Raw genomic sequence first — 25,980 nt, forward strand, 5'->3', positions numbered from 1 at the left:
CTTCTCGCCAGTTTTTTATTATGTGTTCGCATTTATTAGTAAACATTTAGACATGTAAGATTTTTGAATTTATATAACGGTCGATGCAAAAGATCATCAGCATTGTTAATCCTTTAAAGAAAGCAATTGATCCGCCACCCATTTAAACTTCACCGGAAATCAACGTACACGCTTCCATACAACCAGTATGAGTTCAAACAAGAATTGGGATGTTTTGAATGAACCGTTACATGGGATTTACATCCCATCGCTACTCTTTTCTGTGGGTATCATTGTTTTCACGGTTATGAACCATGATGTTAGATTTCTATCTGGATTCATTTTGTTAGGTGCTATATTACTTTATAGAATGGTTATTGCTCGTTCTCGTTTGAAATCTATTCACAGTGATAAGTGGACTCCATTAGAATTGGTGGATCAAACCATCATATCCAAAAACACTGCTATTTACAGATTCAAATTAAAGACTAGCTTGGAGAGTTTAAATATCCCAACAGGTCATCACCTAGCTGTTAGAATTCCATTTGATGGCACTGACGAAATAAGATACTATACTCCAATCTCAAATAAGTTTGAAACTGGTCACTTTGATATTCTGGTCAAGTCTTACCCAGAAGGAAAGGTTTCCAAATACTTTGCTATGCTCAAGCCTGGCCAAACTGTCGACTTCAAGGGTCCAGTAGGCAGGTTCAACTATGAGGTAAATTCTTCAAAGCATATCGGTATGATTGCCGGTGGTACTGGGTTGACTCCAATGCTACAAGTGTTAAACACTATCATTACCACACCAGAAGACTTAACTAAAGTAACCCTAATCTATGCTAACGAAACTGAAAATGACGTTCTTTTGAAGGATGAACTAGACGAGATTTCTGAAAAATATCCAAACTTCACTGTGCATTATGTAGTCAATCATCCATCTAGTTCCTGGGATGGCGAAACTGGCTGGGTCACTAAGGATATCATGTCAAAATACTTACCTGAACCATCCGCTGAAAATAGATTGTTAATATGTGGGAAACCTGAGATGAAAAAGACTCTACTAGCGTATTCCGAGGAGTTAGGCTGGCCAAAGGGTGTTCTAAGCTCCAAAGGAGATGATCAAGTGTTCGTGTTTTAGGTTACCTCTGTATCTATATATGTCGAACAACTTACGTATTAGTTTTATAGTAGTTAGAAACTGAAGTAAATAGAAAGAAAAAAAGTCATATTTTTAATCAATCAGTCATTCATTTGACTTAAAGAAAGAGCTATGGCAAGTGCAAGGTCGTCGTCATTTTCAGGATTGGTTTGCTCCCCGTGTTCTTGTGCTGCATCTATCATTGCAATTTGCCTTTTTGTTTCCTCATCAAGCGATTCCGTATCGCTCATATAATTAACCGCATGGGTATGTTGAAGTTCACCTATAGGTTGGTGATTGCGTTTCTTTCTAAGCTTATCTCTGTGTTCTTCTTCGGTACTTTCTTGAAGAGCTCTTAGGAAGTCTTCATCAATATCCTCATCATTTGCAAATAATTCTGAAACGACACCATCCACATTGTTCATATCACCTCCAGCAGATAGATGGGGTTGATTCTGTTGAGTTGAATTACTTAAGGACTCTGACTCTAAAAGAGCAATTTTTAATTGGAGCTCTTCATCGTCAATATCTCCAACGAATTTTTTTTGTAATTTTGCCATTCTATTGTGTTCTTCTATACGTCTTTGTTCCTCATCGTCATAAATATTGAGTTGTTGTTGCAAGTTCTCATTCCATTTATTACTGCGCGCTCTATTACCTCCCTTCTTTTTCCTTGAGTTATCTTGTTCAGACACATATTGATAGTAAAATAGTGTCGTCCCTTTCCCCATAAGTATCTGACCATGGGAAATATTTAAAAATTCGGGATAAGGTTCTGTGTTTTGAACTACACGAATCTCATTTCCTGTTATAGCATCGTAGATACCAATCATACCACTGAATGCACAAACAAGTACTAGATTGTTTATTTGGCAGGTAATCCAGTTTTCATTGAAAGCCAATTTAGTTTGATATTTCAATTCTGAACCAGGAACTCTAACATTAATAGTGTAAACCGTCCGATCTTCAGTTAAAACTGATATATAACATCCATCGCCACCAGGCAAATGGGGATTCCTCTCTCTTTTAGCCGTTGACTCATCGATAGAAAGTTCTTGAATTGGATGATCAAAATTCATGACTTTAGTGGTGCCGAAATCTTTCCTAATATCTATTGAAATCACATAAACTTGAAATAGCGTCGCAAAGATGATATTCTTTCCACCAAAATCAACTTTGATAAATTTACATGCTGAAAAATCAACATTAGTTTTCTTCTGTAGATTGATGGAGTGCACTTCCGAATTGGAGTCAATAACAAATATTGTCTCCAAATCTATCGCGACAGTGATCCCTTTATGAACATGAAGATCAGCGATAGGATGTGTAGATATTTTAAGTTGTCTCTCTTTATGTGTATTTCGCCACCATATAACTTCGCCCGATTCATCTCCACTAACACAGATATCATCAGAAGAATCTTGATAAGCGGTTGTTATTATAGCAGTAACAGCTGCAAAATGCCTGCCATCAAACTCAGTGACGGGAGATAGGTATGACTTATTTGTTAGAAGTTTTCCAAACACCCTCCCATCATATCTACCAAAAACCACTGCATTAATATTAAAATGTCTGGCAGACGTACCATGTGGGGTGGTACATTGAATATATGCAACTCTATCTTTTCTCCTCTTCGTATGCAATTGTAAGAATGTAACCATACCCTCATTATAGCAAGCACATCTTGGAAAATCAAACACTATGCTGGATATATCATGAGATTGTTGGGTAACATCATGTGTTATGCTGTATTTGGTTTTGGTAGCCCTGTTATGTCTCCACTGATTTAATCCCGTATTCCGTTCAACGTATTCTATGCTATACAAATTTGCACGAGAGAAAGATGGAAACCATAGTGTACTATTCTTTTGTAAGAATAATGTCTTCCATAATTCCTCATCGTGAACAATCTTCTCAAAAAGTTTGCAGGTCTGTTCAAGGGCCCTAAAATCAGATTCTTCAAGATGACTAAAAACGTTTACCAACACTTCTACTGGTAACGCTTGCAAAGAAAGTTCAGACATCATATTATCCAAAAGATAAAATATTGATATTGCTGGACAAACCGCGATGGAAGAGCAAACTCTTGGTCTCTATGTTTTTTTTACTTTATGATCTTAAAAATGATATATGTATCTTAATAGTGCAACTAAATTATAATTGTTTAATTTATATTATTATTTTCATCATTAAAGAGAAACAAAAAATATGGAAAAGCAAAAAAATGGTTCCTAGCGGGATCGAACCGCTGATCCCCGCGTTATTAGCACGGTGCCTTAACCAACTGGGCCAAGGAACCAATTGATGTCTTCTTTGAAAGAAAGAGCAGTTAATATCGTAGAAGTCCTTACTCTTTTTATTGAGTATTAAGATGTGATGAATGAAATATGGAAAATAGGTAAAAGAGCTGTTTCAGTTGTTTCATTTATAACTGATTCCGTTATTATATACGACAAGGGAAATAAATATTTATAGTTGTGTCCAGGGGTAGAAAAGCGAATTCTTAGGTACTATTCTTCTTAACTCTTGTAGTGTGACATAAACTTGATACGTTCGAAGATCAAATGGCGCTCTCATTGTAGATGAATTGTAGTTCGCTGACTGAATTGCTGAATCTTCCGTGAACTTTACTGATATCGCACCCCTTTCTGTAATTAACTCTAAGACAGCCAAATTCTCCCATACGTTTTTCATATCCTGCTTTGTCCAAAGTTTGAATTTATCAGCGAATGTAGTTTTGTGAGATTTCCCTAGTTTTGTAAATTCTTCATGCACTAAGGTTAGGTTTATAAATTCGTCATTCTTGACAGCAACTCGACAAGCCGAAATCAAAATACCCAATTCCAATTCAGATAGGGATCGTAGTTTTGATGCAACGGTGTCCGAAAGTTGATTAGCAAGATATTTTTTCATTTTAATACATGTTTCAATTTCTTGAGTAAGCTCTTCATAAGATTTTGACAATGCAATAGATGGAATGAGCGCATTTCGAATTACTTCTGTATCCTTAAAATTGTCGTAATTGGTCTTTAATACACGAAATATTTCACTCTTTTCATTTCGAAGTAGACTCTTTAAGTATGTATTCCATGAAAATTGATTCTTAAGTTCAGCATCGTCTATCTCCAGTAATTCCTCAAATGTTTGAACAAACTGATCGAAATTTGAGATGAAGGGCATATTTATTATCCGTTGAGAGAAACGCGATTTTACTCTATTCTCCAAGAATTGCATTATGGATATTTTTGTTGTTAAACCTAAAACACAGACTGGAATTCTTGAGGTTTCAACCAAATCAAATAAATTGTATAGAAGCGTTTGCCTAACTGGGCCGGCAAACTGATCAATTTCATCAAATACAAAAACTAAAGTAACATGTTCTGACTTTTCTTTTTGAGAATGGACACCTTTCAATGGAGTAACAGTAAACGAATCTAACAACTTCAATATATTTTCGAAGACTTCCGTAGGAGTACCATCACTTATTCCTAAATCTTTTGTTTTTTGTCCTTGCATCGTATTATTGCTTCGCCTCGAGAGTTCATATTCCAATTGTTCCGCAATACTGCTAATGGCTGAATTTTCCGAGTTTAAATATCCATTCAAATTGATAACTATGAATTGCTCTTCATGTGTCGCCCTCAAACTTTCTAATTCACGCTTGATTAACAATGATTTATAACCAGACCTAGGCCCAATGATTATGGCAGAATGGCTTTCTTTCTGAATTATACATTGCCTTAGTAATCTTTCTAGCTGAAATGCAGTATCTTTCAAAAAACCTGGAACTTTCGAATCCTTGAAGCTTAAATTCCCATTTAATTTCCTAATCAAGTAGCGTTGTAATGATTTGAATAGCTGTTTATCCGAATCTGACGGTCCACCAGAATTCTGCGATGAACTATCCTCTTTTTCTACTGACTTTCTTTTAATGGTTTCATCTTCTTTTTTACTATTTATATGGTCAATGGGTCTTTTAATTCCGCGTTGAAGTGGTATTTTCTTTAACTGTCCATCAATTCTAACGTCCTCTATAATCTCGTTTGCATTAACCTTGTGAACAGATTTTCTTATAGGGCCAAATTCGTCATCAATTTCCTTCATTCTGATAGCGTATATAACCACTATTAATGAAGCAAAGATATTGTTTAGTTAGATCTCCGCTTGTCTTAGAACCAATTGGTTTTGCCTGCGCTGTTGTATCGAGATGAGGATGTTTATTGATTTGGGAGGTTTAGAAGGATTCTGATTTACACATATATGGAACTATGTTACCCGGACTAAAATCTTTTTACACCTTAACATACGTTGACGTTACGGCTAGCCTGATAGGCAATAACTTGTGACAATGAATCCTTAAACTGATGATACATTTTAGTAGGCTACATAGTTGATAGTTGAGTATTTATAATTTGACAAAGTGCGAATTAAAGTGTCTATAATTCCAGACAGAGGATTTTTGTATTTTGTACTTTTTATTCTTTTGATTCGTTAGGATTAAAGAGAATCGGAAAAATATTCAATGATAGTTAATAGTAATAGTAATAGTAATGTGGTGGGGAGGTTGGGGTGGTTTAGATAACTAGACGGCGCGCTGAATTGATAAATATAAGTAAGTGCGTTTACTTAAATTTATTTTTTACCAACAGTTTCCCATTCTTCATTATCGCCTTGTTCGATGTCCAATTCAGCGGTAGCTTTTTCAATCTCTTGGACATCTTCGTCTTCAGTAGATTTTTGCTGTACTGGTTGTTCTTCTTCCTCTTCTTCATCGTCATCTTCTGTAGACAATACGGAGAAAGCAGATTTTACAACCTTTGGAGTTTCTGGTTCCTTCTGTTGAGAGGTTAATTCTCTACGAGAGTATGTCTTCTTCTGAGCTGGTTCAGCGCGAGCTGTTTTGCCAAATTTGGAGCCTCTAGCAGAGGACCAGTCGATATCAGGGCCTCTTTGCTTTGGTTCCTTGAAGTTAGCACCTCTTGCGGCAGACCAGTCTGGTTCTGGGCCACTTTCTCTTGGCTTGGATTCTCTAGGTTCTCTAGCTTCTCTGAAGTGAGAGCCTCTAGCAGAAGACCAGTCTGGTTCTGGGGCTCTTGGCTTCGTTTCCTTGAAGTTTGCACCTCTGGCGTGGGACCAGTCTGGTTCTGGGACATCTTCTCTTGGCTTGGATTCTCTAAAGTTGGAACCTCTAGCAGAGGACCAGTCTGGTTCTGGACCACTTTCTCTTGGCTCTCTTGGCTCTCTAGATTCTCTAAAGTGGGACCCTCTGGCAGAAGACCAGTCTGGTTCTGGACCAGAGTCTCTAGCTCTAGACTCTCTGAAGTTGGCACCTCTGGCTGAGGACCAATCTGGCTCGGCAACCTCTCTTCTGTCGTCACCTCTAAAGTTGGAACCTCTAGCACCGGACCAGTCGATGTCGTCAAAGTTGGAACGACCACCAAAGTTGTTTCTTGGCGCAGCAACAGAAACGTACACGGTACGGTCGTTCAACTTGGTACCACTGAAAGTCAAGGCCTTCTCCAAATCACCACGTTCGTGGAAGGTAACAAAGGCCATACCCTTCAATCTATCGTTTTCAGGATTTCTTGGCGCCATAACCTCTTGCACAGCACCTTCCTTGTTCAAACCATCTTCCACCCACTGTTGGATACCGCCCTCGCTGATATCCCATGGAATGTTGTTGATGATGGCCTTGAAAGGTGGGAAATCTGGCACTGGGTATTCCTCACGCTCTTTCCTCAAAGCTGGGTCCAAATTACCACCACCACCAAATCTGTTACCACCCTTCTTGGCAGTGGTCTTAGAGAAATCATCCAAAGAAATGGTGTTAGTAGCAGCAACATTCTGAATCGGAATAGTAATGTTGTTCAAGTCCACTTCATCCGTAGTCCAGCTGTCATTGAACGTGTCGTCCTCCAAAAAGGAACTCAAGTCCATTCTAATGGCATTCTTCTTAGGTGGCATCTTTTAGCTGTATATCTGATCTGATCTGATCTACTCAATCTACCCGGTAGTCCCTGTTAAAACCGCTGGCTTCACTCTCTGATTTCCTCCCCTCACATATTAATTTAATTTCCTACAATTATGCTCATCTCACCATCTTCTTCTGCATTACAAGCTTTTTTTTTTCTCTCTATTCTCAAAGATCTCTTCGCTCGCTGTCTCTGCCGACACACTCTGTGTGGGCCTGAAAAATTTATCAGCGACGTTGGAAACCGAAACCGAGAACCGTTTCTTTTAGAGGGAGGGTAACAACGGTAACAACAAACAAACAACAAAACAAACAACACCCAGACATTTGCTTTTTCCCAAGCACCTTTCAGTAGTTTTTCGGCAGTATTCAGTTTCTGTAGGGGCCAAAGCGATGTGTGTGTGCTAGCGTGATCCATCATCCAGCATGAATATGATGATGATGATGATGATGATGATGAGCAAGCAGCAAGCAGCACAGCGACGAGTAGTCGGATTCGGCCTTCGCTAGTCGCTCGCATACACAAAATCTCTCAATTATCGCTATATAGTCTACTCTGGCCCACCTCCGGCTTTCTTACCCTTGGCAGCCACACCAGATTCGGCAACTTACGTACTATCGCCAAACCTTTATGTACTATCGGCGGAGAAGTCTGTTTCTGTCTCTGTCTGCTGGCTCAAGATTATAGGCGTTAGTGCGTCAGTTTGGCGTTTCTACGAAGTGTCTGTCTGCAAGTTTACTACTGGCGCAGTAGTGTAGCGTAGCTTAGCTTGGCTTGGCTACCCCACTGGTGCAGACGGGGATTTGGATCTATCTTTATCTTAACAAGGGAAGGAAGGAAGGAAGGAAGCAAAGCCTTCTTACCTTCTCTGTACGTGATTAATGTACGTACGTACGTACTCATGTTTATGTTTGCTGCGCTCCCTTCTGCTTGGTAAAAAATTACCTGTATTCAAATTTGTAGAAAAATGTGCATTGTATATTGGGAAAATGAAAAAGGCTGGCACTATATAAAAGGCAAAGGGGAAATGGTGAGCGGTTAAATAGATAGAATTGCTTGGGAAAGTGTGTTTTCGAGATTAAAAGGGAGAAGGGAGCCAAGCGAGGGCTATATGATCAAGAAGTTGGTATAAGAGGTATATTCTGAATGTATGAAAGGGCGTGGAAGGCTGTGTCGGAGAGTCCTGCTGTTTTCCCGCCGTTATGGAAAGTGTTAGGCGTTGTTCTTTTGGCATGGACGGTTTTGAACGTTATTTGCTACAGCACGGTAGGGTGTCTTGTGGCTGGGTTCAATCCATGGGCATTGAGGTTTTCCGGGATACATGTGAGGGGCAAGTTGAAGATCAAGTCGATACGGTACAACATATGGAAACATCGCATAGTGGTGGATACAGCGGAGTGGACCGGGGATTTGGATTTGGACAGTGTGGGGAAGAAGAACGAAGATACGAAATCTAGAGGGGTAAGCGTTCCGAAAAAGTTGATCAAGTGGCTTCCGTTTATTGCGAAGAAGCTTGATAGGCTCAAGATCGTGCTTGATGGCACGAAGGTGGGGGACGTTTACGTGAGTTTGGCTGTTATTAAGTTGGTTTCGGACGGATCGAAGATAAGCTTGGAAATGAACGTGCAGCGGGCAATGATCAAGCACAAGTGTGTGCTTGGAAGTGCTGGTTTTAAGGCCGACGCGCTGATTGATACGACGAGGCCATTCCCCTTCAAGGAGATTTTTATCGACGTAGAAGCTCGCGAAACTTACGTTTCTGCACAGTCGGTGCTTCTAGCGATGCACGAGCGCAAATACGGAAAACTAGACAACAACGACCCAGTGGGAGCTATAGAAAAACATCAGGCAGACAAACAAGCGAAACAAACTTCTGAAACTGACTTTACGGATATTAACAAGTTTCTGGAAGTGCTCAATGAGAAAGTTGAAAAGTTCTATACAGTATCATCCTCATTCGAAAAAATCAGCTTGGTGCTGGAGTCCCCATTGTTCTCAAATATCCCATTAAAACCTAGTTTATCTTTGATTAAAAGCACGCAAGCTCTTCAATTGCAAATATCAGCCACGAGTATCGCGATTTGTATTTCAAGAAGTTCATTTACCGATCCAGGCACGAAGTTGTTGTTCGGTAGCGAGGAACGCCCACTTAAATTTTCAACATACGTAGTGGCTCTTAAGATCAGTCTTCTCACCAAAAAGGGCATTTTAAAGGAGCAGAGTTTACCTAGAACAGAGGAACTAAGAATTTGCGAGATCCCAAACATATCCTTGTATGGGGACACAAATCTCTTTTGCCAAGATTGTATCGTTCGGGAAGATACCAAGTTGTTCTCTAACACTGTCCTTAAACTAGTCGGCCATGTTACATCTCCAGTGCTAGATCTTGATATTCAAACGCTCTCATTGCTAGTGTCAGTGCAAAGGAATCTAAAAGTACTTTCAGAACTGTTATCTCAGGACCCGATTGAAAAACCGCTAGATTTAAAGGAAATATATCAAGAGATCGCCAAAAGAGGGCAATTTATCGAATACTTCCAAAACTACCTCCCTCATACGGAATTAAAGATTAACATTGACGACCCCGTATATATTATATCAAATGGAGTAGACTCATTGGTTCAAAAACTCTCTGCAATAAAGATAACAGTTCAATCAAACCGTGTTTATCAACAGGCAGAGAAAAAGCTCTTTTATTCATTAGACACCCAAATGGATTTAATAGAATGGACTGGACATCACCAGAACGAAGACCACTCCTTGAAGCAGGATATGTTTAGTTCAAGCAACATCTGTCTCTCCTTTAGTACCAGGATTTTACCATCTCTTTTACTTTCTGCCTCTCTACAATTCGACAACTTTCATATGGACCTAACAAATTTGAAAACTCTAGTAGTTATCAATGATACAATGCGCCAGCGGAACATGAAATTAAGTTATGTGGAGGACACATATTTCAAGGAGATATTCCAGAACTTAGAGTCCAGATTGATGGCTAGAATTGAACACTTCAAGAAACATACCTCAAATGGCGAATCAGTGAACGTCAATGATCTTATTTTCGAGGATTTACCACCATTTTTTGAAAGCATTACGGTGCAAATTAAGAATTTAGTTGCAATTGTAGGCTCAAGATCTGTATTTATCGAGAGAAATGATTATATGAACCCAAACTTTGAAACAGCACATGATTTTGTTTCAGGTGAGATGAGAAAAATATCGTACTCTTTGGCAGATATGAAAGCAATTTTTGCGAGAGTCAATGACTCTATGAATACCGACTCCAATTCTTCATCTATGCTGGAAAAACTCGACACATTTGCATCAGATGACAAAGGCCTAGGAAGAGCTGTCAACGAAGAAAAAGGCAGAGATTCTGGCCCATGGTCTTTAGATTTCAGTATATCAGATCTGAGCGTAGAATTATTCTCAGAAACTTTACGCGACAGCCTCAAATTAATCCCCAAACCCGTACTCAAATTACCAACGTTTAAGTTTTATGTTTACCCAGATCAAGAACTCAAACGTATCAAGGCTGCAATAGATATATCAAGTGTCGATTTACTCTTTTCTTTGATGACCGTTTTCCTCTTCTTCTCATCTATATACAACTTAAAGATGGTTTTTGGAAATGATGTATATCCATCGGCTTCTGAATGTATTGTATCGAAACACATGGACACACTCAAAGAACTGAAGAAGAGAAGACTAGTGTCTTTTAGTAAAGCGGATTTGGTTAAAATGCTAGACTTTAACTTTAATTTAGCAAAATCTAGTACTATCATACTTTTACCCAATGGCTTGCGCACCAAACTTGAGTTAATTGATACGTCTGTAATTTTCACTGATGGTTGTATCATCAGTGCGTCAGGACATTACACTAGGTTGATGGTAGAATCACCTATCTTAAAAAACACTTGGATGAGAATGATAACCATAGTAAATTACAAGATAGATTCCGATCTTTCTTTAATTAAGGACAAATCCGAAAATGTGGGAATTACGCTCTCGAACGAATCATGGCAATGGACTATACCGCACAAATTTGAAATGTATAAATTATTTGACAATATCAGCACAGTTTACAAGAGTATCAAACAAATGAACTATTCATTGAAGACAGAATCCAACAAATCTGTTATATATCCTAAGATCACTCACCCTTCAGCCATTCCAAAGATCAAACTTAAATCTTCAAGATGGATATTTAGTGTTGAAGATGATCCATTCGAATCCGAATTAAACATAATATTACAATTAGGATTAAGGGAACAGAAAGAAAGATTGGAGAAATACGACATATTCCGTAAGAGAGTTGAGAATGAATTTAGGAAAAAAGATGCTAAAGTTTTGCGGAAAGCTAGTACGTTTATGAGTGACACAAAATCAAACGGCAATAAAATATTCAAATCACGGTCAAACTCCTCTTTCCACCTTCTTGGTCTAGAACCCGCCGATCTGCAAAGAGCAGATGGGCTAGCAGATAGGCTAAAGGAAGAATATGACACATTGGCTAGGAATATCTCAAAATCATGGATTGTTAGAGTGAAAAAGCATAAGAATATAATAAAAGACCATTTTACAGAGAACTTTGAGTTCTTATGGGGTACTGTTGATGTCACAAAACTTCCAAAGAATTTTAATAGCAATGTTCTCGAATTTACTTCTAATCCCTCTCTAATGAATTTAATTCTAGAAGGTATAGATATCGAGTTAAGTGAACCGTCTTTTGGAATAAACAATATTCCAGATTTTATTCATGATGTAGGAAAGGGAGTTCCAAAGGATACGGAATATTCTATTATGATCCCTCTTAAGTTGGATGCTAAATTTACAGAAATTCGCTGTCACTTGAAAGATTACCCACTTCCTGCCTTATACTTCCCAAAAAATACTGCAAACCCTGTTCAGCCTTCGACTAACCTTATTTGCGATCTATTGATAACTGAAGACATGATTCACTCAGAGAAAGAGTTGAGAACGATATATGTTCCTCTAGTACCTTCAGCTCATCTTGAAGACTCCACATCTTTGTACGCTCTTCTTGTTCCAAGAACCATAACTTCTATTAAAGTGTTCACAGACCTGAAACTTGAAAACACATCCACAGAGAACACAAGGATTGTTTGGGGCAGTTCCTATGGAGGAGCAATTCAGCAAACAATGGACTGTTTCGATAATTTCTCAAAACCTCCAATTGATCCTTCTCCCGCTGTTGGTTTCTGGGATAAAATTAGAAACATGTTCCACGCCAGACTTCATGTCAGCATTCCAAATTCAGCATTTGAAGTTGCTTTGAAAGGTGACAAAAATCCACATAAAATTGGTGGAATGTCTGCAGGTTATGCGCTCATATTTAAGGATAACGTGAACATCTGCTTTAACAAAGATGATAATCCAAAGAAGTTTGTTACTATCAATGCATCAGAGCTTTCATTTTCAGTGCCAAACTTTTTTGCGAAACCAATACCAGCATGGAATATGCCTTCAGAGAAAGCTCTTTTTTTCCCTGTAGAAGAATTTTCAAATCTTCAAGCAAATGCTTCCTTTTACTACTTGTTGGACTCTGCTAGGATGCCAAAGAGTGATAAAATGTTACATATAATGAGGAAAGCATATATTGAGAAAACAGCTATCAAACTAACAGGCGGTATGGAATTCAACGTAGGGATAATGTTCGAAAGGTATAGTGATAGAATAAAAAAGAGAACCTTCGACCTCAAACCTCACTATGACTTCAGGCTCTGTAATCCTATCTACGTGGATCAACCTTCGAAACACGACTCATACGCTGGATTCAGAAGTGATTTCATTCATTTATCATTTGAATTAATCTCCAAGGGAGAAAATGCCTACAACTGTATGCAGCTGACACCTAATGCTTTTAAGATATTTTTCAAATGGTGGGGATCATTTTCTGGCAATCTCCCTGTACGTAAGGGGCCTTTGTTTACTCATCAAAGAATATCACCTAAGTTTGGTACACATCTTTACACCATTTCTTACCGAGCAGATGTTTTTCCTTTATTCATATGTCATATGGTTCCGAATCTTGATCCAAGGACACTGATAGACCCAACTCTAAAGGTTGAAGTGTTTGGTTTAAAGGCAAAAATGTCAGAATTTTCTATGGATCTTCATCAAAGAAAAGAGGTTTTCCATGAATATAAGGAACATCTCAATGTTACAAAAAAGATAACTAGTTTGAAATTTCACTCTGCCGATGTGACAACTACGGACATAGACATACGGACTGTATTCGCGAAATTTATGAGACCTGAATATGCGAAAAAGAATACTCCAAACCTTAACATATTCGACAATGACCAATCATGGTTCGACATATATGACTATTCCGAATTTAATTATGCTAATTTCGAAACGTCAGTTCCATCGGTTGTGATGAGTCCTCTTCTGTTTTCTCCCATGTTTGCATACAAAAAGCATGCTCCATATGGTAACAAGTATCAGGTAGATGTAGAAACCTTTGAGCCTATTGAACCATTTGATAATTTCAACTACCACAATTGTAATCTGAAACGGTATGTTGTAATCCCAGATAGGCTAGTGAATGAGAGAATTAAAATATTCGCAAAAGAGAAAAATGAGTTGGACGCGGAGATTAGATTAAGTAGGCCGACTAACAGCAAACTGTTGGAACGCCTTAAGATGGTAAACAGAACACTAGAACAACTAGAATTGATGAAAAGTGACATCAAATATTTGAACAACGAATACAACAGAGCTGATTGTGAACACAGTAAAGCTGTTATTGACAGAAGTGAATTAAACCTTCCTATATGGAAACTCATGAGAACCTCCCAAGATTCGGATAAAAGTTATGCGAATAAATTCATAGTGGTTAGTATGCTCTTGAAATGGAATGAAGAAGTCAGAAATGTGTTTTTGAAATACATCCATAGATTGACTCTTATCTCAGATATGAACAATGTTACCAAGTTAAAAACCTTACAAACTCTTGACAGTCTTATTGAAAAGAACCGACTTTCAGTATCTACAATTCCTGAAGAAGCCGAAATCAATACAGAGAAGAAAGAGTCCGCCAATGAATACATATTTAAAAACATTTTCCGTACGGACAAGGATCCCGAACAAATTCTATTATCGTTTCAAGACGACATCAAGTTATTAGGTGGGGATTTTGACTATTCAACGTTTGAGAAATACCATGTTCAGCTAATTGCCCCTCAGATCCAGTTAACCACTGCGACTGACCCTGATGCATGTGTTTTAGTCACAGCTCCAACGATCAAATTGAACTCTTTGTATTTTGATTCTAATATAACTGACAATGAATATCAACAGAATCTCTTCATGAATAGAGCAGGTATTCAATTAATCCAATCTAATGTATTCGTTTTCCATAAAATGAATCAGGAGTCTTACAATCATCTCCTTTTTGACAAGTTTTTGTATGGTTCAACCAATGAAACTTCTTGGCGACCATGGCTAGGATTAGAGTTATGTTTCAACCCGGAAAACTTAAAGGATGATATGTTGATATCCAACTTTACTAGCGTGTTTACTTATGACCAAGTTTTGCCGTTCGCAAATATTCCAGATAAATTAAAACATTCCGATGTTCTTAAAAATAGGATTATTTGTGACTTACCAAGAATTGTGATTGAATCGAACTCTGCACGCTACCTATCATTATTCAATTTGGTAACTAGCCTTCTTCTTTACGTCGAGCCAGAAAGCGCCAAAATGAAAAATGACATCAAAAAGTTAATATTGAGCTTTGAATTTGAGGATGTGACAAAGGTCAAAGAGGCAATTATGGTTCTTGAGAAACAAATAGACATCCTTGATGAAATTGAATATGAGTATTCATTTAAAAAGTATCTATTAGACGATGCAGAAAAATCTGATCTAAACACTATTCGTCATAATAAAATGGATACTGCTATTAAGATGTTATTAATGATGAAAGTGATAACCTCTGCCTCTCCAGAGCAAGAGTCAAATGAAGAGATGTTATATATCATCATAAAAGCAAAGGAGGTCATTTTGCATATGCTAGATGATGATCGACATAACTTCCTTGATGTTGCCGTGGCCGACGCAACTTTCCAAAGAATGGAAACACCTTCGGGTTATAACTTTAATAAATTAAACATTGAAATGGCTCAAGTAATTAACTTGTCTCATGATGCGCTTTTCCACGATCTTTTGAGCCCAGTTCAGAAGAATGTAAACCGCGACCAAAAACCGTTGTTAGAGTTGAAATGGGAAAAGGATAAAGCTGTAGGAGGGATTCAGGTGGTTAAGAATGTAGTAACTAACTTGAGAGACCTTAAAATTAATGTTGAGGAATCAACAGTAGAAAAAATTATTGCATGGGTTTCGCCTTCATCAGTGTCTACGCTAATGGATGGCATCAACCAACAAGAGGTTGCAGATGGTGACTTGGACGAATCTGCTAGTAGCGGTTCCGCATCAAGGCTGTCCGTCAAATCAGTCAGACCATCAAATGTGAAGGCTCAATCTATCGATAGGGTTCGTCGTGTAACACCATCTGAGATGGTTTCTCCAATGGAAGAAGTAATTGGAAATGACGCTGAAATGGATGAAATGATTCAAAGATCAAAGGAAAATATGATAATAGAGAACATCACAATAAATCCCTTCTTAATGGTCATCAGTTACCAAGGTTCTGGTGTATCAAGTCTAATCAATGTCACCGACTTTAACCTCTATTTCCCTACCATTAGGTTTGCAAATGAAACCATGACCGTTCTTGATTTGATGATGCATTTGAAAAAGGTTCTAATTAAGTCATTATTAAGACACACAGGTAGCTTCATCGGTAATAAGCTTAAAAAGCATGGATCTGTAAAAAAATTGAGGACTGCTGCACGTTCTCCTCTAAAGCAGTTGAACTATTATAAACATTACACCACTGTTGATGAATTAAAGGATACATCATCTTCAAGTACTGTACGTGATGATAAAGACATTTAGTTTATGTAATTCACCTTATTTTTGTAACAATACTTTATAAAAGTTCCATAAAATGTTCTTACTACTTTAATGATACAAGGTAATACCGTATAGTTTTGGAATATCCAATCCAGCTTGGTATAGTGTGCAATTTGTTATTTTTCTCTTCTGACTTTTTATGTATAGAATTGTATTCGTAATTTAATCAACTTTTGGAAAGATCAAATCGAGAGCTCTTAAAAGTTAGTACTTAATTTTACCTACTGACGGGGTTAAAACTATTGGTTTAGAACGTGAGACCAAAAGACCAGATAAGGATAAAAGTTATTGCCCATTTCAACATGTCACTTTGGAGATGACAAACAACTACAATGACTTCATACTTGCAGAAAATCTAAAGGATGTATCACTAGACAATAGTCTTCAAATTGCTGCTATTACTGGAGACATCAGTTATGAAAATGAAATAGAAAGGTTTAAATACCCACAACCAGCCACAAGGAGTAAAGATGAACTGACAAAGGGAACATTGGTAAATGCATTTAAGGAATGTTCCATCGAATATGAAGCGTCGCGGAGAGTGTTTCATTATCTTGTTAAAGAATCAAATATCTTTCGATTTCTATTTACTAATGCTCACATGACTGTACGCTCTGCCCGAGAGCCGATAATTGGTTCCGATCAACTTGATGATATCTATATTAAAGCAACAGATGATCGATTCAGTTCTGATATGATATTGTCCATTCACAATGGAAGAGTTTTACAATTGGCTACATTTGTTCTTACCGAGTCATCTACTCAAGTGAAAATACTAGATCGTATAACGCTCCCAAAATTAGGATGTGCTTCAAAATTTACAATTGTAGGAGACAAGGTAAAAGGAAGTCAATTTCTATGTCTTTGTCAAAGTCTTAATACACTTAGTGTGCTTTTCTTCGATATTCATGTTGATCATCAAGAAACAATAAAGCTTATAAGTCACGACAGACAATTAATACTTCCTAGGTCAAAACTGCTTTACGGGTCTATGATGAACAGGGGTCGAAGCTTGAAATCATCTTTGCTTGCTATATGGAACTGCAACAGAGTCCATTTAATTTATTTTGAATGGAATGAAATTTCAGACGAGAAACACACATTTCGACTAGTCTTACCGAATTTCTCTGCTGTTACTCGGATAACCTATTTGAACGACAGTTTGTTCCTTATAGCCAGTGAACAAGAACAAGAACCCATTTTAATAACCTCATCACAGCTAAAGACAGGAGATAGAGAGTTTAAAACAATATCAACATTGTTCAATTTCATCAATATGGAAGCGGAATGCCATGAATTATTAGACAAATTACAACGTTTATACCCGCAACAATTAGCATCCTTTAAAAAATGTATGATTCTTCTAATCAACCATAGAGATATTTTAGTTGTTATATCCGGGAAAGGGGATGATGTAGTATATTCTCACTTTTTGAGAGTCAAATTTGCAGTTAAGTTCTACGTTATTGATATTGACGACAAAAGTATGTGCATTGATATATTGTCCAACAAGGGAATTCAAAAGCATAAAATTCCGCTAATGCTTGGAAACCTTTATCCGTTGTCCGAAGATTTCAGTGTCTCGCAGAAAGCTGGTAATTCAGTTTCTGAAACAGTGTACAAGAGTTATAGTACAGTGTCGTCTTTTGTATCATGCAACAGAGAAGAGACAAAAAGTACTTTATGGTGTTCTGGTAATTCAGGAATTTACCAGATTGACAAAGATGGTTACTATATTCAGCTTGTAGAAGAGATAGAAAGTGCTTCTTATATAGGGTTTGCCCGGCAGCATTTTGTTCTCAAATGCAACTGCAGACATCTGGAGGAGGAGAATCGTACGTTTGTCATTATTTATTTGGGCGAAGAAGTTACAACTAGAATTGTGTCGATGAATGAAGACGGAAAGCTGATCATTGCGAAAGAAGATACATTAGACTTTTCTTTAAATATTCTCAACGAACATACTGTCAACATTTTTACTTTATCAGAATCACTTTTCCAAGTCCTCGATGGGTGCATATTGGAAATAAAACCCAACAGAGAACGAACGGTATGCTTTGGGGACAAGACTTGTACGGATATGCAAATTATATCGTGTGTTGGGGTAGATGAGTACAGCGAAATAGCCATGTTATTAAAAGTTGGTGATGATGGAGCAATTCTGTTTAGCGTCCAAGAGTTTTCATATGGGAAACTGATAGAAAAATGGAAACAATGGCTGGGACATGGGACAGCAAAGCCGATTAGGCATAATGCTGGCACTGGAACACTTCACTTTGAAATAGAGAGTGGCAGTAAGATAGTTTCGTATACGTATGACATTTCCCACAAGGAGTTGCAAATGGAAACGTGGAACCTCGAAGAAGATTGCATGGCGGACTTTGCGCAAACAGTCATAAATTATGGGTTGAACGGCAATAGGAGAAGCTTATACACACAGACGGTGCGCCAAGTTGGACGTCTCAAGCGGTTTGGGAACAAAGAAGAAGAAGAAGAACATACACTATTTTTCAGCGACGAAGTGTGTCAGTTGGTCCAAATAGCGGATAATTGCGTTTTAATTCACGATAGCACGCGGGTCGGGCTTTTGATGAATGGGACCATAGTGAGGGTTCCTGGGATCGAGAACGATGGGATTTCTTCAATTCTTGAAGCTAGTGCTGTTGTGGAGCACGGGGCGGTGGTACTATTATGTGTGGTATTCGACACGCATACAACGGTGGTGAGAGGGACCTTCGTCTCGAACATCGTGCGGAGCCACGACGTCAAGGCAAAACACAACAGGACACACCTCCAGCGGTTTTGTTACTTCGAGAGTCTCAAGCGGATGGTTGTGTGTAACTTACAGAAGCAAGTCGTGTATGCGTTAAAACTGGAGACGGGCAAGACTGCAAGTCTCGAGTATGCGAGCGTGAGGGACCTAAGACATATATACCATCTAAGCGAGGTGGAGCCTAACCATGCGGCGATAGTGGGCGTAACGCGAAATGGGGCTCATGTTGTGAAGTTGTGCAAGATCTCGTTCAAGAGTGGCAGGCTACGGATGAGAGACGTTGGTGAATTGGAGTTGGCCAGTAAGCCGTGCAATGGGACAGCGAGTACGAGCGTGAACGTGAGCAAGCGGTGGGCGACGGCGCCCGAGCTATGGATCGCTGCCGGGAGAAACGTGAGGGTGGTGAAACTCCTGCTGCCGGGGTCCCATCCGGGGTCCCATCCGGGGGCCCATGTCGAACTCAAACTTGACGTGCAGCTCGAATTGGGGCTCGAATTGGAGCCCGAATTGGACTCCGCATTGGACTCCTCATTGGAGCCCGACCTGGAGCTGGTCCTTTCTCCGACCCTGATCTGCGTCAAATCCAACTCCGAGTTTTACATCGGCCGGATCAACGAGGTGATGAGCTACAAGGCCAGCGCCCTACGGCGGTGCGAGGGCACGCAGCGGCTCGAGCCACGCTCGAGCCACGCCCTGCTGCACCCTGACGCGGACGCTGACGCGATCGGCAGCCTCGTGATCTGGGGCAACAACAGGTCCACCGCCGCAGGTGGGGAGGGCACGGTGCTACTGTTCCGCGCAGCGGGCCCGCAGCCGCCGGTACCGGCGGCTGTGCTCTCAGTCCCGCCGGACCCGGTAGACGCAGACGCAGTTTCCGTCTGCAGACCACGTGACTCAGAAACAAGATCCACATTCAAAATCCTCCACGTGACCGGGCGCCTCACGACCATCGCCATCATCACTGCGCACGGTAACAAGAATGCCAAAGCCTCAGGCCCAAACGCGACCACAGCCCAGACAAAGGCATATGCGTACTAGCCGGAACAGAGCCGGGAAACAGCTGAGCTGGGCAGGCGTGTTTCAGATCTCAAGCCCAGCAGGAATTCTGTCTTGGACCTGGACTTGGACCAGGTCCAAGTCCAGGTCCAGACTCCGGCCGATGGCTCCACAGCAACTGAAAATCTATAAGTAGAAGTATTCACATACATAATGCATGATGATGCCCAACTTAGCTGGCTGGCGCAATTGCTTGCGGCAAATGAAACGGCAAATGCTCTCGCGGCGCGAGGGTAATCGCGAAATCGCAGCTACCAACGAACCGTTAGCACTCAAACTGCCAAAGTCCAAGGGTCTCGTGACTAGAAGAGCCCATGGCTACAGGGCTGCACAAAACACAGCACAAAGGGACCCGCTCGGCCCCTCTGGTATATAGCAAGACATTGTATAGAATATATGTATGTACTGGCTCAGGATGGAGGAGGGTGCACGACACGCGAACCAAGAGCCCTCCACCCCCCAAAGGGGGGGCCCTTGGTTCACGGTACCCTCTCGCTCATCGTCTCAAGGACACCAGATCAAAAACTTTAGCCCCAGATCGAGCGTTTCCACGCTTTCACAAGGCGGCGCTGCTGATTTTCATTTTTGTTGTTCAAGATTTCTTAAATTGGGAGAAAAAAAAACATGTAATGTTCAGATAGATATAGAAAGTAAGCATATACCTTTTAGTTGAGTTGGTTGTCGGAAGGAGGGATAGGGTGAGCAGCCAGACGTAATTGCAACCACGAACGATATATATTGTACGTGAATACCGATAGCTTGAAATAGGAGAGATCGATAGAGTTTATTCGGAGTGTCTTTTGTTTTTATAAGGATATAAAAAGTTGCAAAACGGATAGAAATAGAAATCAGAAGACGATTTGATTTGGATCAGACAGGATCAGAAGAAGATTGATTGATTTATTATTGACTAGGATTACATAAAAGATGTCTCAAGCTGTGAGTAATGTTGCTAGCATTAGAAGGAAGCTAGTTATTGTTGGTGATGGTGCGTGTGGTAAAACATGTTTGTTGATTGTTTTTGCAAAGGGGAAGTTTCCTCAGGTTTATGTGCCCACTGTTTTCGACAACTACGTTGCCGATGTGGAGGTAGATGGACGTCGTGTTGAGTTGGCGTTATGGGATACTGCTGGGCAAGAAGATTACGATAGATTGAGACCACTTTCGTATCCAGACTCTAACGTTGTGTTGATTTGTTACTCGATCGACTTGCCAGATTCTTTGGAGAATGTGATGGAAAAGTGGATCTCTGAGGTTTTGCATTTCTGTCAAGGTGTGCCAATCATCTTGGTTGGGTGCAAGGCTGATTTGCGTAACGATCCTCAAGTCGTTGAGGAGCTAAGAGCACAAGGTTTGGAGCCTGTTTCGCAAGCGCAAGCGCAAGAAGTGGCTGACCAAATCGGTGCCGTCGACTACATCGAATGTTCCGCTAAAACCGGCTACGGTGTCAGAGAGGTCTTCGAGGCCGCTACCAGAGCCTCCTTGGTCGGGAAACAGGGCAAGAGCAAGCCAAAGACCAAGTCTAGCAAAAAGAAGAAGTGTACTGTTTTGTAAAAAGGGATTGATTTGAATATTCAACATGCTTTCTTTCTCCCCTTTGTACTTTATACTTTGTACTTTTTTCCTTACTACTCTTTAGCCATATTTCTCCTAGCGCACGCCGCTAGCTACAACAGAATATATATGTATGTATATATACTACTACTACTACTACTACTCCTACTAAACTAAACTAAGTTTACACTATTGCAACAAGAATCATCCATCAACTTACGCCATTTGTTTCACTCTTTTAAACCTAACGGAAAAGTGGACTCGCTAGCTTCCGAGTAGATAGATACTAAAAGTAATCAAATTGCATAGATCAATTGCCCTACGTTACTGAAAAGTATATTTAAGCTGAGGTATGTATTTCGGTCTGTTTGGCTCGCTTGGATACATACATCTTCTTTTCTTGTCCCGTCATAGGTGCTTTTACCAAAACGGCCCTCTACTCCTATCCAGACAGGCCGGTTCGCGCTCTCACCTATATATAGTCTCCAGACTGTCCCACAAATATAAACGACAGCTCTCAGGTACGCATACATTATCCTAGTTTACGTCTAGCCCTATGTTTCGATCTCCAATCACAAAGTAGTAATAGTAGTAGTATTCTGATACTAATTATTATTTATTTACACGACGATATATTATTACTTGATTATCAAATTTCATTACAGATAAAATGCTCCTTACCATACACCCTTCTTGACACCAGGTAGATCTCCCTTTCTTGCCAACTCTCTGAACTGTGTTCTACATAGTCTGAAGTCGCTGAGAACAGATCTTGCATGGCCCGTCTCAACACATCTGTTCCTGATTTGGGTCATTCTTGTGTAGTTTGGCATCACAGAAAGTTGCAATTGCGCTTCCATTCTCGTCCTTGGTGGTAGTGTAGTGTTTCTAGCAATGAATTTCAATGCCTTCATCGTAACTTCGTTGGCTGCAACCTGTTGTCTCTTGAAGTTGTCACGAATCACTCTTGCGTTCAAGTATGTGGATGGAAGTTTCGTCTTAATTGGAAATCTGAAGTTACTCATTGTATTTTCTAGCGTGATGCTCGAGTGTTGTTGCGAAGTAGTTAGTTAACCTAGCCTAGAGTAGATACTTATATCTCATCAAGCTCCATTCATCATATCTTCTACAATTATAACAGGCATTTTTCAATTTTTCAATATTTTTTTGACTATACAAATCGCTAAACCTATATATCATGTCAAACGTAATGCATCACGTGACAAGACTAACTAACTAACTAAACTAATCTTCCACGCGCTTAGGTCACCTACCTGTTTCACCTCTTAATACCCACTACGTCGCCTCTTAGCTTACGTGCCTCACGAGCACTAGAGTAGGCACCTGATTTAGACGTTGAATGAAGTCCGCTTCTGTAAACAGCCGAAATAATATTAATGCCACATACAGTGCCATCGACGATTGGGACATCATGCCCGTGTTTCTGCAATGAATCGGAAACTGCTGCTTTGAGGTCACTCATACCAGCACAACCCAATACAATTGTGTCGGCGTGGTATTTTTCAACAAGCGTCAATGCGGTTTCGGACATCATCCTGTGAAGCTCCGACTCCTCCACCTTCACCAAATCAGACACCGTCTTGATGCCAGAGCTGAGAAGCCCGACACAGAATTCAGACATCCCAAGCCCCGCTATGGTCTCCTCATCTCTCAATTGGGATTTGTATATCGATGCCAGCACCCCAAACTTAGAGCCAATGATCCTGGAAGAATAAACAGCAGCTTCTACAATACCCATACATAAAACATCATCGAACTCTTCTCTAACTGCCTTAATCAATGGATGGTCGCTGAAACACCCGACTAATACACAATCCACTTGCTTTATGATTTCGTATGCGTCTTCCATAACAGCAATTGCCGACTGAATACCGTCCAGATGGCCTTCAATAACGTTAGGAGCCTTCCCCATTGGAGCCGTATAGCCATATACAACGGTATCCGGTGCAACGTGTCCTGCAATCATCTTCAAACACCCATCTGTCATTGCTTGGGTCGAGTTTGGGTTGACGAAAAGAACCTTAATAAGCTCATCGTCTGGCAAACTCTTCTCATGTTTTACTGCTGGTAGATCATATAGCGACATATTTCTCGTTACTTGCTTCCTCTTAGTGCACCACAACTCAATTGATGGAATATTTTCAAAATTTCATAGTAACTTGATACTAAACAACATTTCTACTCATAAGAAGGCTTGTACATCTATATATATGTGTATTCCTTCCTTCCTTCTTTCTATAGTCGTCCATTTCGTATCTGGCCGATGCTGCCTTTAGTCACTTTTTTTTTTTTTCCCTCTCCCTTAGATAACCCCGAAGCTTATCTAGAAGCGAATCATTTGACAGCTCTGCCCTATATCAAAGAATGGCCCAAGAGCCAACAGTACTTATTCGTACAGCTATAAATATACATCGCATACATACATTCAAGCAACAGACTCGTCTATTTGGTTACTTTGTTTGTTGTAGATATTGTGCAAATCTGCTGGTCTCATGGATTCCACATTCCGTCTTGGCCTTGCCTTTCCACCTACCAGCTCTTTCGTCTTCACCTTCTTGCACCGGTTGCGTAGAATGATAATCACCAATGGATCTGTAGCCCAGATCTAGCAGTTCATTATACGGAACGTTGTGTTCGCGAATGTAGGCCTGCACTTGGTTGAAATCCCAATTAGCTAGCGGATTGATCTTAATAATCTTGTTCAGCTCATCGAGCTCCACAAACTTCAAATTGGCACGTGCACCACCCTGGCTCTTTCTTCTACCGGTGAAGACTGCCGTGACTTGCAATTCCTGGTATGCTCGATGGGCCGGTTCTACCTTCACAAGGAAATCGTACTTGTCATCGTCTTTTTCCCATAAAAAGTCACCATGCTTCGCAGCGAACTCTTGCTCGCTCTTACAACCCTGCGGTTGGAACACATTCACAGCCTGTCCCCTTGGCTTGTAATACCGATCCTCCACCTTCTTCAACAAATCTAGCGTTTGTGGAAAATGGTGCAGCGTATCAATGAATATCAACGGAACAATCTCGGCTGACTCACTCTCTGCCATATTGGAAAGCATGTCAATTGTAGCCAACCCCGTCAAACCAAACGCAGTCGTCTGGAATAAGTGCGGGAATGTAATGATAGCCCAGCGTATAATCTCCTGCGGCGAAAGAGCCGTCAGCTTCTCATTCCAGTGATCCAACTGTTCTTGATTCACCAGCAAACCATTATTCAGCTCATATACCCTAGACATTGTTACAAACTGGCACAATCACTCACTCAACTTCACTGGAAAATATATAAATCTTCTGTTCCCTGTTCCAGTGATTGATTTTCAAACACACGTCCAGTTTTATTCTTGAATGTCCAACTAATTCTTGCGGAAACCATTACTCATCCAACTCATCTGATGCCATGAACTTTCATCTCATCGCATATTGATTCATGCCTCCATCCAGCCAAATGTGGCTCTCTTACAGCTAGTCGCAACCACAGTGGGCAATGGAGGAGGAGAAGAAAAAAAAAAAAAGGTGAGATATTAATACCACGTGACAACACATATCACGTGGTATTATATCAGCCGGCCCGGTCCCCTCCCTGTCCCTAAGAAAGAAGGATGCAGCAACAGCAGCAGAAACAGCACATGGACTCCTTGCGTTCCCTCAGGATTCTCCTTCGCTCACTTTCATCACTTCTTCTCGGACTCTTTCGTCCTACGGTTCAAAATGCTGTAAATAAGAATGAGTGCATTGAAATAATGAAATAATGGAAAACGACAACTTTATTATCCTCAGTACAACAACTTCGAACAGAGTTTGCATGGCAAAAGCCTATCCATAAGCACCCCAAACCGAGCAGAAATGACAGAGCAGAATCTAGAAAAGTTACAGACAGACTTAGTGGAGGCAGAACAGCGTCTAGCTGCGATAATTGACTCTTTTATCGAACTGGGCGTGTCTGTCTACGATTTCCCAGGAACAGAAGATTCGATGCAAGGCATGGTCACCAACCTCAAGCGTAACGTTGACCGCATGAAACAGCTCAACCAGCAGGCCAACGATCCGGAATCCCAGCTCCAGAACTTTTTGGTTCCTCTAGACGTGCTACAGTACATAGAAGACGGGAGAAACCCGGATGTCTACACAAGAGAGTTTGTCGAGGCCATTCGTCGATCCAACCAATACCAGCGCGCAAAGATCCATGGCCTTATAAAACTTCGTGATTCTTTAGCAGAGAAGATTGTTGACGAGTTGCCCGATCTACAACCGCATGTAGAGCGCATAATCGCTAGAACTTCGCCAGAGAAGAATTAAATCAAGATAGATAGATAGATAGATGGATGCTGTCTGTTCTATGGCTTCGAGTGTGCGCTCTAACCTTAAAAGCTAACTTTGGCGGGTCAACTACTTTTTTTTTTTTTTTTTTTTAGTTCTTGGTAATACTGGAAAAGAAAAAAAAAAATGGATTTCTGAAAAATTTAGGACCTCATCGC

General features: G+C 40.1%; 11 protein-coding genes and 1 non-coding gene across 12 annotated transcripts; 5 read left to right on the top strand and 7 right to left on the bottom strand.

Annotated features, from left to right (window-relative positions):
• Nucleotides 1-187: 187 nt before the first annotated feature.
• On the top strand, nt 188-1,120 carry PGA3 (cytochrome b5 reductase family protein; the record flags this gene model as incomplete). Its single annotated transcript, XM_022821520.1, has 1 exon — nt 188-1,120. The coding sequence occupies one exon, from the start codon at nt 188-190 to the stop codon at nt 1,118-1,120; it is 933 nt and encodes a 310-aa protein (XP_022677873.1).
• Nucleotides 1,121-1,221: 101 nt separating this feature from the next.
• Nucleotides 1,222-3,147, bottom strand: UFO1 (SCF ubiquitin ligase complex subunit UFO1; the record flags this gene model as incomplete). The annotated part of the gene is made up of 1 exon (XM_022821521.1): nt 1,222-3,147. One exon carries the CDS (start codon nt 3,145-3,147, stop codon nt 1,222-1,224), a length of 1,926 nt encoding a protein of 641 aa, XP_022677874.1.
• Nucleotides 3,148-3,344: 197 nt separating this feature from the next.
• On the bottom strand, nt 3,345-3,420 carry KLMA_R705. The gene has a single exon. It is a non-coding gene; the product is annotated as a tRNA-Ile (tRNA).
• A 169-nt stretch (nt 3,421-3,589) lies between these two features.
• Nucleotides 3,590-5,224, bottom strand: ORC4 (origin recognition complex subunit 4; the record flags this gene model as incomplete). Its single annotated transcript, XM_022821522.1, has 1 exon — nt 3,590-5,224. The coding sequence occupies one exon, from the start codon at nt 5,222-5,224 to the stop codon at nt 3,590-3,592; it is 1,635 nt and encodes a 544-aa protein (XP_022677875.1).
• A 528-nt stretch (nt 5,225-5,752) lies between these two features.
• On the bottom strand, nt 5,753-7,084 carry TIF3 (Tif3p; the record flags this gene model as incomplete). The annotated part of the gene is made up of 1 exon (XM_022821523.1): nt 5,753-7,084. One exon carries the CDS (start codon nt 7,082-7,084, stop codon nt 5,753-5,755), a length of 1,332 nt encoding a protein of 443 aa, XP_022677876.1.
• A 1,154-nt stretch (nt 7,085-8,238) lies between these two features.
• FMP27 (Fmp27p) lies at nt 8,239-16,077 on the top strand (the record flags this gene model as incomplete). Its single annotated transcript, XM_022821524.1, has 1 exon — nt 8,239-16,077. The coding sequence occupies one exon, from the start codon at nt 8,239-8,241 to the stop codon at nt 16,075-16,077; it is 7,839 nt and encodes a 2,612-aa protein (XP_022677877.1).
• Nucleotides 16,078-16,411: 334 nt separating this feature from the next.
• KLMA_70267 (uncharacterized protein) lies at nt 16,412-19,906 on the top strand (the record flags this gene model as incomplete). The annotated part of the gene is made up of 1 exon (XM_022821525.1): nt 16,412-19,906. One exon carries the CDS (start codon nt 16,412-16,414, stop codon nt 19,904-19,906), a length of 3,495 nt encoding a protein of 1,164 aa, XP_022677878.1.
• A 945-nt stretch (nt 19,907-20,851) lies between these two features.
• RHO1 (Rho family GTPase RHO1) lies at nt 20,852-21,478 on the top strand (the record flags this gene model as incomplete). Its single annotated transcript, XM_022821526.1, has 1 exon — nt 20,852-21,478. One exon carries the CDS (start codon nt 20,852-20,854, stop codon nt 21,476-21,478), a length of 627 nt encoding a protein of 208 aa, XP_022677879.1.
• Nucleotides 21,479-22,155: 677 nt separating this feature from the next.
• Nucleotides 22,156-22,503, bottom strand: MRP2 (mitochondrial 37S ribosomal protein uS14m; the record flags this gene model as incomplete). Its single annotated transcript, XM_022821527.1, has 1 exon — nt 22,156-22,503. One exon carries the CDS (start codon nt 22,501-22,503, stop codon nt 22,156-22,158), a length of 348 nt encoding a protein of 115 aa, XP_022677880.1.
• Nucleotides 22,504-22,757: 254 nt separating this feature from the next.
• On the bottom strand, nt 22,758-23,585 carry DCG1 (Dcg1p; the record flags this gene model as incomplete). Its single annotated transcript, XM_022821528.1, has 1 exon — nt 22,758-23,585. The coding sequence occupies one exon, from the start codon at nt 23,583-23,585 to the stop codon at nt 22,758-22,760; it is 828 nt and encodes a 275-aa protein (XP_022677881.1).
• Nucleotides 23,586-23,949: 364 nt separating this feature from the next.
• MET16 (phosphoadenylyl-sulfate reductase (thioredoxin)) lies at nt 23,950-24,741 on the bottom strand (the record flags this gene model as incomplete). Its single annotated transcript, XM_022821530.1, has 1 exon — nt 23,950-24,741. The coding sequence occupies one exon, from the start codon at nt 24,739-24,741 to the stop codon at nt 23,950-23,952; it is 792 nt and encodes a 263-aa protein (XP_022677882.1).
• Nucleotides 24,742-25,348: 607 nt separating this feature from the next.
• Nucleotides 25,349-25,801, top strand: NUT2 (mediator complex subunit NUT2; the record flags this gene model as incomplete). The annotated part of the gene is made up of 1 exon (XM_022821531.1): nt 25,349-25,801. The coding sequence occupies one exon, from the start codon at nt 25,349-25,351 to the stop codon at nt 25,799-25,801; it is 453 nt and encodes a 150-aa protein (XP_022677883.1).
• Between the last annotated feature and the right edge of the window lie 179 nt (nt 25,802-25,980).

Source organism: Kluyveromyces marxianus, chromosome 7, assembly GCF_001417885.1.
Source record: "Kluyveromyces marxianus DMKU3-1042 DNA, complete genome, chromosome 7".
NCBI lineage: Eukaryota > Fungi > Ascomycota > Saccharomycetes > Saccharomycetales > Saccharomycetaceae > Kluyveromyces > Kluyveromyces marxianus.